Source organism: Eptatretus burgeri, chromosome 12 (assembly GCF_056783735.1).
Source record: "Eptatretus burgeri isolate ZD-2024b chromosome 12, Ebu_testis_v1, whole genome shotgun sequence".
NCBI lineage: Eukaryota > Metazoa > Chordata > Myxini > Myxiniformes > Myxinidae > Eptatretus > Eptatretus burgeri.
The window spans coordinates 3505076-3524777 of record NC_140972.1 but is presented as its reverse complement, the minus strand read 5'-3'; the positions used below and the strand labels follow the sequence as shown (position 1 = coordinate 3524777).

The 19702-nt window shown below is 39.9% G+C and overlaps 1 protein-coding gene across 10 annotated transcripts in view; it reads right to left on the bottom strand.

Annotated features, from left to right (window-relative positions):
• Positions 1 to 19702, bottom strand: part of LOC147015001 (protocadherin-10-like) — a 592231-nt gene that overhangs the window by 438346 nt on the left and 134183 nt on the right. For 8 of the 10 annotated variants that reach the window (XM_085849272.1, XM_085849275.1, XM_085849281.1 and 5 more), the window contains one exon: positions 4881 to 4967. The exons of the other annotated variants lie outside the window; for them this stretch is intronic. In XM_085849272.1, the coding sequence (XP_085705398.1) occupies positions 4881 to 4967 (87 nt within the window). The remainder of the gene's footprint in view (positions 1 to 4880; positions 4968 to 19702) is intronic. 10 annotated transcript variants of the gene reach the window in all.

Genomic DNA, 19702 nt, shown 5'->3' with positions numbered 1-19702 from the left:
TTTGTCGAATCTGGCAGGGGTTTCGGTATTTGATTAGCCCAATGGCACCTGCATTGCCCCACGGAGCTCGATTTTTCATTATCGTCCCAAGGTCAAGGTCACAAGGTCACGAACTTAGAAAATTTCGAATTTTGACATAAAAATCAGACGACCGCCCAAACTTTGCGAGTAAGGATGACAATATTTTTTATGCATAATCTTGAGGTCATTCCCCACCAAAAGTCTTGAAACCATTTTGCTCTATCTCGAACACCTTGCCCGTGGTGCCCCCTTCAAGTTTGTTTTTACGCTGATTTCATCAAAGTATGGATAATCCAAGGAGTGCGAAATGCCATATAGCCTATATGACGTTATATTGTTCCTGGAATGTTCCAGAGGAAGTTTTGCATCAAAGGTCATAATCCTTGACCTTTGACCTTTAAAGGTCACAAAGGTCAAATTTTCAAAGTTGTGGGAATCAAACCGGGTTTTCGACCTTCTTTGACGAACTAACTCCATTATGCTATAGCTCGTATCCTGTTTCCTTATTTTAATGTCCACAACATTGTTTTGTGACCTTTAAAGGTTATGCAAAGGTCAAATTTTGAAAGTTGTTGAACGAAACCGGGTTTTCGACATTTTGCAGCTAATAACCTGTCATTCGCACCACATCATGTTGATCATTTTTATAACTTGGTCAAACATTATCACATTGTCTCATCCTTGACTTCTGAAACAATCTACATCGTCAAATACCGCTCGTGAACCATCGTCAGCAAATAGTGACAAGTCTGAAGACGTCAGAGTTCTAACGACTATTGGATGCCTGCCGCACATCCACCCTGCAACTCAAAGCTGGAAGGAGCTATATAACCATAAACATCTTATTTCCCAGCTACAAAAGTGTTCTGTAAACTGTGTAATAGGTGACTAAATGCATGTACCAGAATCCTCTATGTATCTGTCGGGAGTGAAGTATGAAATACATATGACCAAGATTTTTATGCCTCTGCTGACGAAGTCGCCGGTGGCATTATGTTTTCGTGTTGTCCATCCGTACGTCCGTCCATACTCATCACCTCCATCACCGAAGGTGAAGGAGGTTATGTTTTCACTCCTTTCTGTCTGTTTGTTTGGTACTTGCAAAATCGAAGATTTTTCAAGTCTATTTGTTGGTCGATTTTGTTATTCTGTCTGTCTGTCTGTCTGTCTGTCTGTCTGTCTGTCTGTCTGTCTGTCTGTCTGTCTGTCTGTCTTTATTGCCTTCAGGTCAAATTTTGAAACAGATCTTCACGAAACATCACCACATGGTAGAGTTTGTCATAAGGAAGAAGCCTATTGATTTTGAGGTCAAAAGGTCAACACAGGCCAAAGGTGAACAACTTTTAGGTGGGATTTCTAAATTCCTCAATTTTCATCCGAATGACTTGAAATTTGAAGAGGATATATATTTCAGATCAATGAATTCAACCAATTATTTTTGAGGTCAACATAGACGAAAAGGTCAACATAGGCCCAAGGTCAACAACTGAGGTAGTATTTCTAAAATCCTCAATTTTCATCCGATTGACTGGAAATTTGAAGAGGATTTATATTTAAAGTGAGTGAATTCAACGAGGCAATTATTTTGGAGGTCCACATTGGCCAAAAGGTCAACATAGGCCGAATTTCTGAAATTGTCAATTTTTATCTGATTCACTTTAAATTTGAAGAGGAGTTGCATATTTGGTCATCTATCTATAATTCCAGCAATCTCTGTGTGTCTGTCTGTCTGTTTGTCTGCGACCGCCATTTCTCGACGACCGCCGGTCCGATCTAATTGAAACTTGCCAGGAATATTGCCGGGGACCCACGGATGTGCCTTTTCGAGGTTTGATATCGATCGGACGAGCGGTTCAAGTTACGGCCATTTATCTGTCGAGCAATGACAAGACACGGTGCTATGACATCACGAATGACATCACAATTAATGTTTATTTATTTATTCATTTATTTATTTTTTTGCACGATCGACGGTCCGATCTGATTGAAACTTGCCAGGAATATTACCGGGGCCCCATGGATGTGCTTTTCAAGGTTTGATATTAATCGGACGAGCGGTTCCCAAGTTACGGCCATTTATCTGTCGACCAATGACAGGACACGGTGCTATGACATCACGAATGACATCACAATTAATGTTTATTTATTTATTATTTATTTTGCACGATTGAAACTTGCCAGGAACATTACCGGGGCCCCGCGGATGTGCTTTTCAATGTTTGATATTAATCGGACGAGCGGTTCCCAAGTTATGGCCATTTATCTGTCGACCAATGACAGGACAAGGTGCTATGACATCACGAATGACATCACAATTAATGTTTATTTATTTATTATTTATTTTGCACAATTGAAACCTGCCAGGAATATTGCTGGGGATCTGCGGATGTGCCTTTTCGAGGTGAGAGAGAAAGAGAAAGAGAAAGAGAAAGAGAAAGACAAACAGAAAGAGAAAGAGAAAGACAAACAGAAAGAGAAAGAGAAAGAGAAAGAGAAAGAGAAAGAGAAAGAGAAAGAGAAAGAGAAAGAGAAAGAGAAAGAGAGAGAGAGAGAGAGAGAGAGAGAGAGAGAGAGAGGCTGCACATACTGGCACTCACCTACGGGCATGCACCAACGGGCCCGTACTAGTTTAATTAAACCACCAATTATTTTTGAGGTCAAATTTGTTTTATGGATTCTGCAAGTATCGTGCTCTGTACGACGTCTTCTTCTTGTTTGTCTGTTTGTGTGCAGGATATCTCAGAAAGTTGTGGACGGATCCGAATGAAATTTGGTGGGCAGATTTGGTGTGCGACAGGAATGAATTGATTAGATTTTGGTGAATTTCCGGATCCGGATCCGTCTCCGAGAATATATAAGTGATTCTTCACCATTGAGAGATAGGGCCAATCCGATATTGAGCACAATGTCTCAAAAAGTTGTGGACGGATTCGGATGAAACTTGGTGGACAGGTTGGGTCTGTGATAAGGACAAATTGATCCGATTTCGGTGAAGATCAGAATCCGGATCCAGATACGAGAATGATTAAGTTTTTAAAGTGATTCTTCACCATTGAGAGATTAGGCCAAAAATGATAGAGTACTGTATATCATGATATTTCAAAAATGTATTGGGCCCGATATGTTCTCATGGATAAGGTATTGTGTGGCAGAAGTATGTGCTCCACGGAGTGCCCTTTTAGTTTTCTCTGAAACCGCTTATCCGATTGACACAAAGTTTTCACCATTGGTGCGACTACTCATGTTGAAGCCTTGTGGATCCCAGGGTGTTCATTAATAATTAATTAATCGGTCACATGGTCTGGCAGCCATATTGGATTGAACAACACTCTTTAAAAATTTTTTCCCTTGAACCACTTCATCGATTGATGTGAAACGTCAAATTTATGATCCAGTAGTCATGGGGAATACATGTTTTATTTTTCAACCTGATCAGACACATGGTATGGCAGCCAGAATTATTTAATATTTTAAACCTGGGTTCAGGGATTTAAGCCAAATGTGGTCCAAGTATTATAATGATGTAATAATGTGGGCGGAGGTATATCTGGCAATGTCACAATGTTGAAGAGTGCCCTTCTCATCTTTTGAAAATTTTAAATACACAAACAAAAACCAACACAAACATTGGTACATTTCAGTGATTCAGAAAACAAATCCAGAACACGGGGAGTGTAAATTGCTGTAAAAGTTTCCAAATTATACACAACAAACCCAGCTGCACAAATGAGAAACATCAAAATACCTCCAGGAACCAGATTGAATGTCATCGCTAAAGGCTAATTGGTGGCGACTGAAAATGTCTGTGCGGTGGGCAACCCATACACGGTGTTATTCGTTTCACTCAGTCTATTCCTTTCATTTTCCATCAGTGGCCTCAAGTGTCAGGGATGAAACATTGAAGTTCCCACAGGATCCTGGAAAGGTTGTTTCCATCGGCAGTCGTTGGTTGACGACACGACAGCCCCGTTTGCATTATCACCAGCCCATACCGCGCTTTGTCAAACCCCCTACCTACAGGCCCATCAACCTTCTGCCAGAAGGTAAACGCAGCTGACAGGTGGCCGCTTAACATCCAGGCACGAGCTGAAAGGGGGGAGGTCGTTATATGAGCAGTCCTGAGGCAAGGGAACCAAATGGCTTTCAGCATATGCTACAAATACAAATCTTTCAGAACTACCTAAACATTCTGGCCTTAACATCGGGACACACAGGATGAATGTTTTGTTTAACTTGCATAACTTATCAGGATATTTTGACAAAATGCTTGAAAGTGCCTTCCAGGTTTGTGATAAAAATAGATCGTGAAACTGAAATTCCCCAATTATTAACAGCCAATAAGTAGTTCCTTTGCTTTATTCATGTGGTACCCACAAAAATACTTGGTCAATTTATTTGTTTTGTAATATTTGTTGGGATTATCAATGGGTGAACCTGATCTCACAGGTCTTTAAGCATCTTTTGTGTTGAATGAAGCAGAACGGTGAAAGTGAAATCAGGAAATGAAGAACAATAGTCATTCCACTGGTAGAATGTGTGACCTTCAGATTGCATCTTGCTGCATATTTAACGCTTACTGATGCTTCTTATCGCCGTGCTTGAATATCAAAGGAAATTTCCCTGGGACCTGCAACACCATTGTTACAAATATACAGCCACTCAAGAAATGCCACACCACATTGCAAATTATATTAGTTAGCCCTCCCACCCCTCTCTCTCCCCCCCCCATCCCCCCCCCAACTGCCATCCCTGGAATTTCTGTCTCACCAAGCTTATGCAAGCTTATCCAAGCTTCACGCCAGAAAGAACATATTTCCAAATGCACAAGTCATTCTTGTCAACGTAAGCCTTGCACTCACCTCGTTTTGCTGGAAGTAAACATGGCGTTCTGCAACAGGATTTTGATTTTGCTAAAATCGACAGCAAACACGCAGTTACTTGCACACCTGCAGAATAAGCGCCGTGTTAGTGCTGTGGCAACGAATCTTGCTAATTGTTGTCTTTAGGAAGCAGATGATTAAGCCAGTGGTTGCAACAGGGCAGAATTCTCAACGGCTTTCTGTCCTTGCTGGAGCCAGTACTGACCATTTATTGAGATAGTGAATCGCATGTACAGGTGTATACTATCACCGACTCCTCATCCATATCTCTCTCTCCATCTCCCTCTCACACTCACACTCACACACGAGTCTGTCATGGAATTGTATCGGAGAATTTGACCGTGACAAAGGATAAAATCACATGCTGCCTGATGTTACATTATTTACCTGGTAGTACAATAACGAGATTACTGTGACTTATACATATAGAAACAGACATCTTTCATACAAAGCTATGAAATCATGCCAACAACTTAAAATTACGAGTAACAAAATAATAACTAGAACTGCCACTTTATAACTGCTGGCAGTGATGACCGGGTACCCAGTCCGTCCGCCTTTGATACAACATGGGACTTTCTGCAGATGACAGTCGCAAAGTTCCGCATTGAAAGGATAAGCGGTGCCAGAGAAAACATTATTTAATGGTGATACAAACACAGGCCTGCTTCGAGAGGGCGCGGAACAGACGAGTTACGAACCGGGCAGCACAAAGCATTCAATTTCGTTATTAGTGGCTTCCAGATTCAAATAATTAAATAATTCTGGCTCCCAAACCGCGTGACCGATCAGGTTGAAATTTTAAACTTTTGTTTCGCATGTCACCTGAATTATAAATGTGAAGTTTCGCATATATAGAGGCAGCGGTTCCAGAGTAAACATTAATTAATATTTATCCTTAAATCCAATATGGCGGCCAAACCATGTGACTTGTGATGTCATAATTTGCACCACGTGTGCAAACACGATGGTGGATGATAACTGCAAATTTTCGCTTCTCCAGGTTAAGCAGTTCCAGAGAAAACATTATTTAATATTTTTCTTAAAACCAACATGGCTGCCAAACCCTGGGCCCGATCCCGTTGAAATTTCAAACCCTCATTCCGCATGAGCGTTCCACCATAAACTTGATGTTTCACATTTATTGGTGCAGTAGTTCCAGAGTAAACATTAATTAATATTTTTCCTTCAATCCAATATGGCTGCCAAACGTTGCATCGTACCTCAAAAGGGGGTGAGAACTTTTTATTCGTCATGGAGAGGCGGTCATAGTGGTGGAGTTTCGCCTGGATCTGTTTAGCCGTTTCAGAGAAAAAGACGTTTGAAGATATTGTTTTTCAATCCAAGATGGCTGACGAACGATGTGACCTATGACATCAGAAATTTACATTCTGCTTCCAACTGGGTATTGGAACACGTTTGTGAAGTTTCGTGTTAATCGGTAAAGGTGCGTTTTTCTATCCAAGATGGCCGCCAAACCATGTGACATGTGACGTCATAATTTTTACCATGCGTGCATACTGCCTTCTAGACGATAATTACAAATTTTCGATTCGTTTGGTTAAGCGGTTCCAGAGAAAACATTATTTAATATTTTTCTTAAATCCAAGATGGCGGCCAAACCATGTGACTTATCAATTCGAAATTAACAAACTTATATCGCCTTCCTGTCCCGAATACAGTTCTGAAATCTCCCCTTCATTGGGTCAACGCTTCTGGAGAAGATGTTTGAAGGTTTTCGGGTTTTTTCAAGATGGCCACCAAACCATGTGACCGATCAAAAACAAATTAACAAACTTGAGAAAGGACCTCATGGGGAATATATGTGTGAAGTTTCGTCTTAATCTATCTTGCCCTTCTGGAGAAGAAGATTTTTAAAATTTATTCATTTTCAATCCAAGATGGCTGCCGAACCTTGTGACCTATGATATCATAAATTTAAATTCTGATTTCCATCGTCGACCCGAGCAAGTGTGTGAAGTTTCGTGTAAATCGGATAAGGTCTATTTTTCTATCCAAGATGGCCGCCAAACCATGTGACTTCTGAGGTAAAAATTTTTTACCATGTATGCAGACTTAAGGGAGGAAGGCACTTGCAAATTTTCGCTTCGATGGCTTATGAAATTCCAGAGAAAACATTATTTAATATTTTTCTTAAATCCAACATGGCGGCCAAACCATGTGACCTATCACTTCGAAATTAACAAACTTGCATCGCATACATGTCACGAATATAGTTCTGAAATCTGGCCTTCATTGGACCAGCGCTTCTGGAGAAGAAGATGTTTGAAGGTTTTAGGGTTTTTTCAAGATGGCCGCCAAACCATGTGACATATCAACAACAAATTAACAAACTTGAAAGAGGACCTCAGGGGGAATGTACCTGTAAAGTTTCGCCTTAATCTGTCCAGCCCTTCTGGAGAAGAAGATTTTTTTAAAAAAACACTAAAAAACAAGATGGCGGCCAAATTACGTCATCGATGACGTAAAAAAGAACATTTTTGACGATGAATTTTGGTGTAGATGATGCTCAGAATTTTTCAGATTTTTCCTATATGGCGTTCTACTTGACGAATTTTCACCGGTATATCGCTTCACTTCTGACGTCAAGAAAAATCACACGTGTTCCCCATAGGGAGCTTAATAAAATTCATGAAGTGAAAATATTTTTACCCTAGAAAGTTTCAGAGATACAGAGGTCCAAAGTTTTTCGGTTTTTTCAAGATGGCGCCCGCACCACGTGACCAATGACGTCATAATTATAACGCGATTGTGCTATCAAAAAAGATACATACTATGGTGAAAATTTCCTGTCGATCGGACTTAGCGTCCCAGAGAAAATGATTTTTAAAGCGAAAAAGGGTGCAAAATGCCGGCGGAATAATAATAATAATAACTAGAACTGCCACTTTATAACTGCTGGCAGTGATGACCGGGTACCCAGTCCGTCCGCCTTTGATACAACATGGGACTTTCTGCAGATGACAGTCGCAAAGTTCCGCATTGAAAGGATAAGCGGTGCCAGAGAAAACATTATTCAATAGTGATACAAACACAGGCCTGCTTCGAGAGGGCGCGGAACAGACGAGTTACGAACCGGGCAGCACAAAGCATTCAATTTCGTTATTACTGGCTTCCAGATTCAAATAATTAAATAATTCTGGCTCCCAAACCGCGTGACCGATCAGGTTGAAATTTTAAACTTTTGTTTCGCATGTCACCTGAATTATAAATCTGAAGTTTCGCATATATAGAGGCAGCGGTTCCAGAGTAAACATTAATTAATATTTATCCTTAAATCCAAGATGGCGGCCAAACCATGTGACTTGTGATGTCATAATTTGCACCACGTGTGCAAACACGATGGTGGATGATAACTGCAAATTTTCGCTTCTCCAGGTTAAGCAGTTCCAGAGAAAACATTATTTAATATTTTTCTTAAAACCAACATGGCTGCCAAACCCTGGGCCCGATCCCGTTGAAATTTCAAACCCTCATTCCGCATGAGCGTTCCACCATAAACTTGATGTTTCACATTTATTGGTGCAGTAGTTCCAGAGTAAACATTAATTAATATTTTTCCTTCAATCCAATATGGCTGCCAAACGTTGCATCGTACCTCAAAAGGGGGTGAGAACTTTTTATTCGTCATGGAGAGGCGGTCATAGTGGTGGAGTTTCGCCTGGATCTGTTTAGCCGTTTCAGAGAAAAAGACGTTTGAAGATATTGTTTTTCAATCCAAGATGGCTGACGAACCATGTGACCTATGACATCAGAAATTTACATTCTGCTTCCAACTGGGTATTGGAACACGTTTGTGAAGTTTCGTGTTAATCGGTAAAGGTGCGTTTTTCTATCCAAGATGGCCGCCAAACCATGTGACATGTGACGTCATAATTTTTACCATGCGTGCATACTGCCTTCTAGACGATAATTACAAATTTTCGATTCGTTTGGTTAAGCGGTTCCAGAGAAAACATTATTTAATATTTTTCTTAAATCCAAGATGGCGGCCAAACCATGTGACTTATCAATTCGAAATTAACAAACTTATATCGCCTTACTCTCCCGAATATATTTCTGAAATCTCCCCTTCAGTGGACCAGCGCTTCTGGAGAAGAAGATGTTTGAAGGTTTTAGGGTTTTTTCAAGATGGCCGCCAAACCATGTGACCGATCAAGAAGAAATTAACAAACTTGAGAAAGGATCTCATGGGGAATATATCTGTGAAGTTTCGTCTTAATCTGTCTTGCCCTTCTGGAGAAGAAGATTTTTAAAATTTATTCATTTTCAATCCAAGATGGCTGCCGAACCTTGTGACCTATGATATCATAAATTTAAATTCTGCTTTCCATCGTCGACCCGAACAAGTGTGTGAAGTTTCGTGAAAATCGGATAAGGTCTATTTTTCTATCCAAGATGGCCGCCAAACCATGTGACTTCTGAGGTAAAAATTTTTTACCATGTATGCAGACTTGAGGGAGGAAGGCAATTGCAAATTTTTGCTTCGATGGCTTATGAAATACCAGAGAAAACATTATTTAATATTTTTCTTAAATCCAACATGGCGGCCAAACCATGTGACCTATCACTTTGAAATTAACAAACTTGCATCGCATACATGTCCCGAATATAGTTATGAAATCTCGCCTTCATGGGACCAGCGCTTCTGGAGAAGAAGATGTTTGAAGGTTTTAGGGTTTTTCAAGATGGCCGCCAAACCATGTGACGTATCAACAACAAATTAACAAACTTGAAAGAGGACATCAGGGGAATGTACTTGTAAAGTTTCGCCTTAATCTGTCCAGCCCTTCTGGAGAAGAAGAACTTTTTTAAAAAAACACTAAAAAACAAGATGGCGGCCGAATTACGTCATCGATGACGTCAAGAAAAACATTTTCCGCAGCAATTTTAGGCGTAGATGATGCTCAGAATTTTTCAGATTTTTCCTATATGGCGTTCTACTTGACGAATTTTCACTGGAATATCGCTTCACCTATGACGTCACGAAAAATCACACGTGTTCCCCATAGGGAGCTTAGTAAAATGTATCAAGCGAAAAAATTTTCCATTGCACGGTTTCCGAGATACAGATGTCCAAAGTTTATCGCTTTTTTCAAGATGGCGACCGTACCACGTGACCAATGACGTCATAATTATAACGTGATTGTGCTATCAAAAAAGATACATACTGTGGTGAAAATTTTGTGTCGATCGGACTTAGTATCCCAGAGAAAATGGTTTTTAAAGCGAAAAAGGGTGCAAAATGCCGGCGGAAAAAGAAAAATAATAATAATAACTAGAACTGCCACTTTATAACTGCTGGCAGTGATGACCGGGTACCCAGTCCGTCCGCCTTTGATACAACATGGGACTTTCTGCAGATGACAGTCGCAAAGTTCCGCATTGAAAGGATAAGCGGTGCCAGAGAAAACATTATTCAATAGTGATACAAACACAGGCCTGCTTCGAGAGGGCGCGGAACAGACGAGTTACGAACCGGGCAGCACAAAGCATTCAATTTCGTTATTACTGGCTTCCAGATTCAAATAATTAAATAATTCTGGCTCCCAAACCGCGTGACCGATCAGGTTGAAATTTTAAACTTTTGTTTCGCATGTCACCTGAATTATAAATCTGAAGTTTCGCATATATAGAGGCAGCGGTTCCAGAGTAAACATTAATTAATATTTATCCTTAAATCCAAGATGGCGGCCAAACCATGTGACTTGTGATGTCATAATTTGCACCACGTGTGCAAACACGATGGTGGATGATAACTGCAAATTTTCGCTTCTCCAGGTTAAGCAGTTCCAGAGAAAACATTATTTAATATTTTTCTTAAAACCAACATGGCTGCCAAACCCTGGGCCCGATCCCGTTGAAATTTCAAACCCTCATTCCGCATGAGCGTTCCACCATAAACTTGATGTTTCACATTTATTGGTGTAGTAGTTCCAGAGTAAACATTAATTAATATTTTTCCTTCAATCCAATATGGCTGCCAAACGTTGCATCGTACCTCAAAAGGGGGTGAGAACTTTTTATTCGTCATGGAGAGGCGGTCATAGTGGTGGAGTTTCGCCTGGATCTGTTTAGCCGTTTCAGAGAAAAAGACGTTTGAAGATATTGTTTTTCAATCCAAGATGGCTGACGAACCATGTGACCTATGACATCAGAAATTTACATTCTGCTTCCAACTGGGTATTGGAACACGTTTGTGAAGTTTCGTGTTAATCGGTAAAGGTGCGTTTTTCTATCCAAGATGGCCGCCAAACCATGTGACATGTGACGTCATAATTTTTACCATGCGTGCATACTGCCTTCTAGACGATAATTACAAATTTTCGATTCGTTTGGTTAAGCGGTTCCAGAGAAAACATTATTTAATATTTTTCTTAAATCCAAGATGGCGGCCAAACCATGTGACTTATCAATTCGAAATTAACAAACTTATATCGCCTTACTCTCCCGAATATATTTCTGAAATCTCCCCTTCAGTGGACCAGCGCTTCTGGAGAAGAAGATGTTTGAAGGTTTTAGGGTTTTTTCAAGATGGCCGCCAAACCATGTGACCGATCAAGAAGAAATTAACAAACTTGAGAAAGGATCTCATGGGGAATATATCTGTGAAGTTTCGTCTTAATCTGTCTTGCCCTTCTGGAGAAGAAGATTTTTAAAATTTATTCATTTTCAATCCAAGATGGCTGCCGAACCTTGTGACCTATGATATCATAAATTTAAATTCTGCTTTCCATCGTCGACCCGAACAAGTGTGTGAAGTTTCGTGAAAATCGGATAAGGTCTATTTTTCTATCCAAGATGGCCGCCAAACCATGTGACTTCTGAGGTAAAAATTTTTTACCATGTATGCAGACTTGAGGGAGGAAGGCAATTGCAAATTTTTGCTTCGATGGCTTATGAAATACCAGAGAAAACATTATTTAATATTTTTCTTAAATCCAACATGGCGGCCAAACCATGTGACCTATCACTTTGAAATTAACAAACTTGCATCGCATACATGTCCCGAATATAGTTATGAAATCTCGCCTTCATGGGACCAGCGCTTCTGGAGAAGAAGATGTTTGAAGGTTTTAGGGTTTTTTCAAGATGGCCGCCAAACCATGTGACGTATCAACAACAAATTAACAAACTTGAAAGAGGACATCAGGGGGAATGTACTTGTAAAGTTTCGCCTTAATCTGTCCAGCCCTTCTGGAGAAGAAGATTTTTTTAAAAAAACACTAAAAAACAAGATGGCGGCCGAATTACGTCATCGATGACGTCAAGAAAAACATTTTCCGCAGCAATTTTAGGCGTAGATGATGCTCAGAATTTTTCAGATTTTTCCTATATGGCGTTCTACTTGACGAATTTTCACTGGAATATCGCTTCACCTATGACGTCACGAAAAATCACACGTGTTCCCCATAGGGAGCTTAGTAAAATGTATCAAGCGAAAAAATTTTCCATTGCACGGTTTCCGAGATACAGATGTCCAAAGTTTATCGCTTTTTTCAAGATGGCGACCGTACCACGTGACCAATGACGTCATAATTATAACGTGATTGTGCTATCAAAAAAGATACATACTGTGGTGAAAATTTTGTGTCGATCGGACTTAGTATCCCAGAGAAAATGGTTTTTAAAGCGAAAAAGGGTGCAAAATGCCGGCGGAAAAAGAAAAATAATAATAACTAGAACTGCCACTTTATAACTGCTGGCAGTGATGACCGGGTACCCAGTCCATCCGCCATTGACACAACTGATACAACATGAGACTTAAATCATAGTCGCAAAGTTTCGCATTTATCGGATAAGCGGTGCCAGAGAAAACATTATTTAATGGTGATACAACCACAGGCCTGCTTCGAGACGGCGCGGAACAGACGAGTTACGAACCGGGCAGCACAAAGCGTTCAATTTCCTTATTACTGGCGAACAGATTCAAATAATTAAATAATTCTGGCTGCCAAACCGCATGACCGATCAGGTTGAAATTTTAAACGTTTGTTTCGCATGTCGGCTAAATTACAAATGTGAAGTTTCGTATATATAGAAGCAGTGGTTCCAGAGTAAACATTAATTAATATTTATCCTTCAATCCAAGATGGCGGCCAAACCATGTGACTTATGACGTCATAATTTTCAACACATGTGCAAACACGAATGTAGACGATAAGCGCAAATTTTCGCTTCGCTAGGTTAAGCAGTTCCAGAGAAAACATTATTTAATATTTTTCTTAAAACCAACATGGCTGCCAAACCCAGGGCCCGATCGCGTTGAAATTTCAAACCCTCATTCCGCATGAGCGTTCCACCATAAACTTGATGTTTCACATTTATTGATGCAGTAGTTCCAGAGTAAACATTAATTAATATTTTTCCTTCAATCCACGATGGCTGCCAAACGTTGCGTCGTACCTCAAAAGGGGTGAGAACTTTTTATTCGTCATGGAGAGGCGGTCATAGTGGTGGAGTTTCGCCTGGATCTGTTCAGTCCTTTCAGAGAAAAATACGTTTAAAGATATTATTTTTTAATCCAAGATGGCTGACGAACCATGTGACCTTTGACATTACAAATTTAAATTCCGCTTCCAACTGGGTATTGGAACACGTTTCTGAAGTTTCGTGTTAATCGGTAAAGGTGCGTTTTTCTATCCAAGATGGCCGCCAAACCATGTGACGTGTGACATCATAATTTTTAACACGCATGCACAGACAAAGGTAGATGATAATTACAAATTTTCGATTCGTTTGGTTAAGCGGTTCCAGAGAAAACATTATTTAATATTTTTCTTAAATCCAAGATGGCGGCCAAACCATGCGACTTATCAATTTTAAATTAACAAAACTTATATCGCCTTCCTGTCCTGAATATAGTTCTGAAATCTCCCCTTCATTGGGCCAACGCTTCTGGAGAAGAAGATGTTTGAAGGTTTTCGGGTTTTTTCAAGATGGCCGCCAAACCATGTGACCGATCAAGAACAAATTAACAAACTTGAGAAAGGACCTCATGGGGAATATATGTGTGAAGTTTCGTCTTAATCTGTCTTGCCCTTCTGGAGAAGAAGATTTTTAAAATTTATTCATTTTCAATCCAAGATGGCTGCCGAACCTTGTGACCAATGATATCATAAATTTAAATTCTGCTTTCCATCGTCGACCCGAACAAGTGTGTGAAGTTTCTTGAAAATCGGATAAGGTCTATTTTTCTATCCAAGATGGCCGCCAAACCATGTGACTTCTGAGGTAAAAAATTTTTACCATGTATGCAGACTTGAGGGAGGAAGGCAATTGCAAATTTTCGCTTTGATGGCTTATGAAATACCAGAGAAAACATTATTTAATATTTTTCTTAAATCCAACATGGCGGCCAAACCATGTGACGTATCACTTTGAAATTAACAAACTTGCATCGCATACATGTCACGAATATAGTTGTGAAATCTCGCCTTCATGGGACCAGCGCTTCTGGAGAAGAAGATGTTTGAAGGTTTTAGTGTTTTTTCAAGATGGCCGCCAAACCATGTGACGTATCAACAACAAATTAACAAACTTGAAAGAGAACATCAGGGGGAATGTACGTGTAAAGTTTCGCCTTAATCTGTCCAGCCCTTCTGGAGAAGAAGATTTTTTTTAATAAACACTAAAAAACAAGATGGCGGCCGAATTACGTCATCGATGACGTCAAGAAAAACATTTTCGTCAGTGATTTTAGGCGTAGATGATGCTCAGAATTTTTCAGATTTTTCCTATACGCCGTTCTACTTGACGAATTTTCACCGGTATATCGCTTCACCTATGACGTCATGAAAAATCACACGTGTTCCCCATAGGGAGCTTAGTAAAATGTATCAAGAGAAAAATTTTTCCATTGCACGGTTTCCGAGATACAGATGTCCAAAGTTTATCGTTTTTTTCAAGATGGCGCCCGCACCACATGACCAATGACGTCATAATTATAACGTGATTGTGCTATCAAAAAAGATACATACTGTGGTGAAAATTTTGTGTCGATCGGACTTAGTATCCCAGAGAAAATGATTTTTAAAGCGAAAAAGGGTGCAAAATGCCGGCGGAAAAAGAAAAATAATAACTAGAACTGCCACTTTATAACTGCTGGCAGTGATGACCGGGTACCCAGTCCGTCCGCCTTTTGATACAACATGGGACTTTCTGCAGATGACAGTCACAAAGTTTCGCTTTGATCGGGAAAGTGGTTCCAGAGAAAACATTATTTAAGAGTGATACAAATACAGGCCTGCTTCGAGACGGCGCGGAACAGACGAGTTACGAACCGGGCAGCACAAAGCATTCAATTTCGTTATTACTGGCTTCCAGATTCAAATAAATAAATAATTCTGGCTCCCAAACCGTGTGACCGATCAGGTTGAAATTTTAAACTTTAGTTTCGCATGTCACCTGAATTATAAATGTGAAGTTTCGCATATACAGAGGAAGCGGTTCCAGAGTAAACATTAATTAATATTTATCCTTCAATCCAAGATGGCGGCCAAACCATGTGACTTGTGATGTCATAATTTTCACCACATGTGCAAACACAATTGTAGACGATAAGGGCAAATTTTCGCTTCGCTAGGTTAAGCAGTTCCAGAGAAAACATTATTTAATATTTTTCTTAAAACCAACATGGCTGCCAAACCCTGCGCCCGATCCCGTTGAAATTTCAAACCCTCATTCCGCATGACTGTTGCACCATAAAGGTGATGTTTCACATTTATTGATGCAGTAGTACCAGAGTAAACATTAATTAATATTTTTCCTTCAATCCAATATGGCTGCCAAACGTTGCGTCGTACCTCAAAAGGGGGTGGGAACTTTTTATTCGTCATGCAGAGTCGGTCATAGTGGTCGAGTTTCGCCTGGATCTGTTCAGCCGTTTCAGAGAAAAAGACGTTTGAAGATATTGTTTTTCAATCCAAGATGGCTGACGAACCATGTGACCGATGACATCAGAAATTTATATTCTGCTTCCAACTGGGTATTGGAACACGTTTGTGAAGTTTCGCGTTAATCGGTAAAGGTGCGTTTTTCTATCCAAGATGGCCGCCAAACCATGTGACGTGTGACGTCATAATTTTTATCATGCGTGCATAATGCCCTCTCGATGATAATTACAAATTTTCGATTCGTTTGGTTAAGCGGTTCCAGAGAAAACATTATTTAATATTTTTCTTAAATCCAAGATGGCGGCCAAACCATGTGACTTATCAATTCGAAATTAACAAACTTATATCGCCTTACTCTCCCGAATATAGTTCTGAAATCTCCCCTTCAGTGGACCAGCGCTTCTGGAGAAGAAGATGTTTGAAGGTTTTAGGGTTTTTTCAAGATGGCCGCCAAACCATGTGACCGATCAAGAAGAAATTAACAAACTTGAGAAAGGATCTCATGGGGAATATATCTGTGAAGTTTCGTCTTAATCTGTCTTGCCCTTCTGGAGAAGAAGATTTTTAAAATTTATTCATTTTCAATCCAAGATGGCTGCCGAACCTTGTGACCTATGATATCATAAATTTAAATTCTGCTTTCCATCGTCGACCCGAACAAGTGTGTGAAGTTTCGTGAAAATCGGATAAGGTCTATTTTTCTATCCAAGATGGCCGCCCAACCATGTGACTTCTGAGGTAAAAATTTTTTACCATGTATGCAGACTTGAGGGAGGAAGGCAATTGCAAATTTTCGCTTCGATGGCTTATGAAATACCAGAGAAAACATTATTTAATATTTTTCTTAAATCCAACATGGCGGCCAAACCATGTGACCTATCACTTTGAAATTAACAAACTTGCATCGCATACATGTCCCGAATATAGTTGTGAAATCTCGCCTTCATGGGACCAGCGCTTCTGGAGAAGAAGATGTTTGAAGGTTTTAGGGTTTTTTCAAGATGGCCGCCAAACCATGTGACGTATCAACAACAAATTAACAAACTTGAAAGAGGACATCAGGGGGAATGTACTTGTAAAGTTTCGCCTTAATCTGTTGAGCCCTTCTGGAGAAGAAGATTTTTTTAAAAAAAACACTAAAAAACAAGATGGCGGCCGAATTACGTCATCGATGACGTCAAGAAAAACATTTTCCGCAGCAATTTTAGGCGTAGATGATGCTCAGAATTTTTCAGATTTTTCCTATATGGCGTTCTACTTGACGAATTTTCACTGGAATATCGCTTCACCTATGACGTCACGAAAAATCACACGTGTTCCCCATAGGGAGCTTAGTAAAATGTATCAAGCGAAAAAATTTTCCATTGCACGGTTTCCGAGATACAGATGTCCAAAGTTTATCGCTTTTTTCAAGATGGCGACCGTACCACGTGACCAATGACGTCATAATTATAACGTGATTGTGCTATCAAAAAAGATACATACTGTGGTGAAAATTTTGTGTCGATCGGACTTAGTATCCCAGAGAAAATGGTTTTTAAAGCGAAAAAGGGTGCAAAATGCCGGCGGAAAAAGAAAAATAATAATAACTAGAACTGCCACTTTATAACTGCTGGCAGTGATGACCGGGTACCCAGAAGTGTCCGCCTTTGAGACAACTGATACAACATGGGACTTAAATCATTGTCGCAAAGTTTCGCATTGATAGGATAAGCGGTGCCAGAGAAAACATTATTCAATGGTGATACAAACACAGGCCTGCTTCGAGACGGCGCGGAACAGACGAGTTACGAACCGGGCAGCACAAAGCGTTCACTTTCCTTATTACTGGCGAACAGATTCAAATAATTAAATAATTCTGGCTGCCAAACCGTGTGACCGATCAGGTTGAAATTTTAAACTTTTGTTTCGCATGTCGGCTAAATTACAAATGTGAAGTTTCGTATATATAGAAGCAGCGGTTCCAGAGTAAACATTAATTAATATTTATCCTTCAATCCAAGATGGCGGCCAAACCATGTGACTTGTGACGTCACAATTTTCACCACTTGTGCAAACACGATCGTAGACGATAACTGCAAATTTTCGCTTCGCTTGGTTAAGCAGTTCCAGAGAAAACATTATTTAATATTTTTCTTAAAACCAACATGGCTGCCAAACCCTGGGCCCGATCCCGTTGAAATTTAAAACCCTCATTCCACATGAGCGTTCCACCATAAACTTGATGTTTCACATTTATTGATGCAGTAGTTCCAGAGTAAACATTAATTAATATTTTTCCTTCAATCCACGATGGCTGCCAAACGTTGCGTCGTACCTCAAAAGGGAGTGAGAACTTTTTATTCGTCATGGAGAGGCGGTCATAGTGGTGGAGTTTCGCCTGGATCTGTTCAGTCCTTTCAGAGAAAAAGACGTTTAAAGATATTATTTTTTAATCCAAGATGGCTGACGAACCATGTGACCTATGACATTACAAATTTAAATTCTGCTTCCAACTGGGTATTGGAACACGTTTGTGAAGTTTCGTGTTAATCGGTAAAGGTGCGTTTTTCTATCCAAGATGGCCGCCAAACCATGTGACATGTGACATCATAATTTTTACCACGCATGCACAGACAAAGGTAGATGATAATTACAAATTTTCGATTCGTTTGGTTAAGCAGTTCCAGAGAAAACATTATTTAATATTTTTCTTAAATCCAAGATGGCGGCCAAACCATGTGACTTATCAATTCGAAATTAACAAACTTATATCGCCTTCCTGTCCCGAATATAGTTCTGAAATCTCCCCTTCATTGGGCCAACGCTTCTGGAGAAGAAGATGTTTGAAGGTTTTCGGGTTTTTTCAAGATGGCCGCCAAACCATGTGACCGATCAAGAACAAATTAACAAACTTGAGAAAGGACCTCATGGGGAATATATGTGTGAAGTTTCTTCTTAATCTGTCTTGCCCTTCTGGAGAAGAAGATTTTTAAAATTTATTCATTTTCAATCCAAGATGGCTGCCGAACCTTGTGACCTATGATATCATAAATTTAAATTCTGCTTTGCATCGTCGACCCGAACAAGTGTGTGAAGTTTCTTGAAAATCGGATAAGGTCTATTTTTCTATCCAAGATGGCCGCCAAACCATGTGACTTCTGAGGTAAAAAATGTTTACCATGTATGCAGACTTGAGGGAGGAAGGCAATTGCAAATTTTCGCTTCGATGGCTTATGAAATACCAGAGAAAACATTATTTAATATTTTTCTTAAATCCAACATGGCGGCCAAACCATGTGACCTATCACTTCGAAATTAACAAACTTGCATCGCATACATGTCACGAATATAGTTGTGAAATCTCGCCTTCATGGGACCAGCGCTTCTGGAGAAGAAGATGTTTGAAGGTTTTAGGGTTTTTTCAAGATGGCCGCCAAACCATGTGACGTATCAACAACAAATTAACAAACTTGAAAGAGAACATCAGGGGGAATGTACCTGTAAAGTTTCGCCTTAATCTGTCCAGCCCTTCTGGAGAAGAAGATTTTTTTTTAAAAAACACTAAAAAACAAGATGGCGGCCGAATTACGTCATCGATGACGTCAAGAAAAACATTTTCGTCAGTGATTTTAGGCGTAGATGATGCTCAGAATTTTTCAGATTTTTCCTATACGGCGTTCTACTTGACGAATTTTCACCGGTATATTGCTTCACCTATGACGTCATGAAAAATCACACGTGTTCCCCATAGGGAGCTTAGTAAAATGTATCAAGAGAAAAATTTTTCCATTGCACGGTTTCCGAGATACAGATGTCCAAAGTTTATCGTTTTTTTCAAGATGGCGCCCGCACCACATGACCAATGACGTCATAATTATAACGTGATTGTGCTATCAAAAAAGA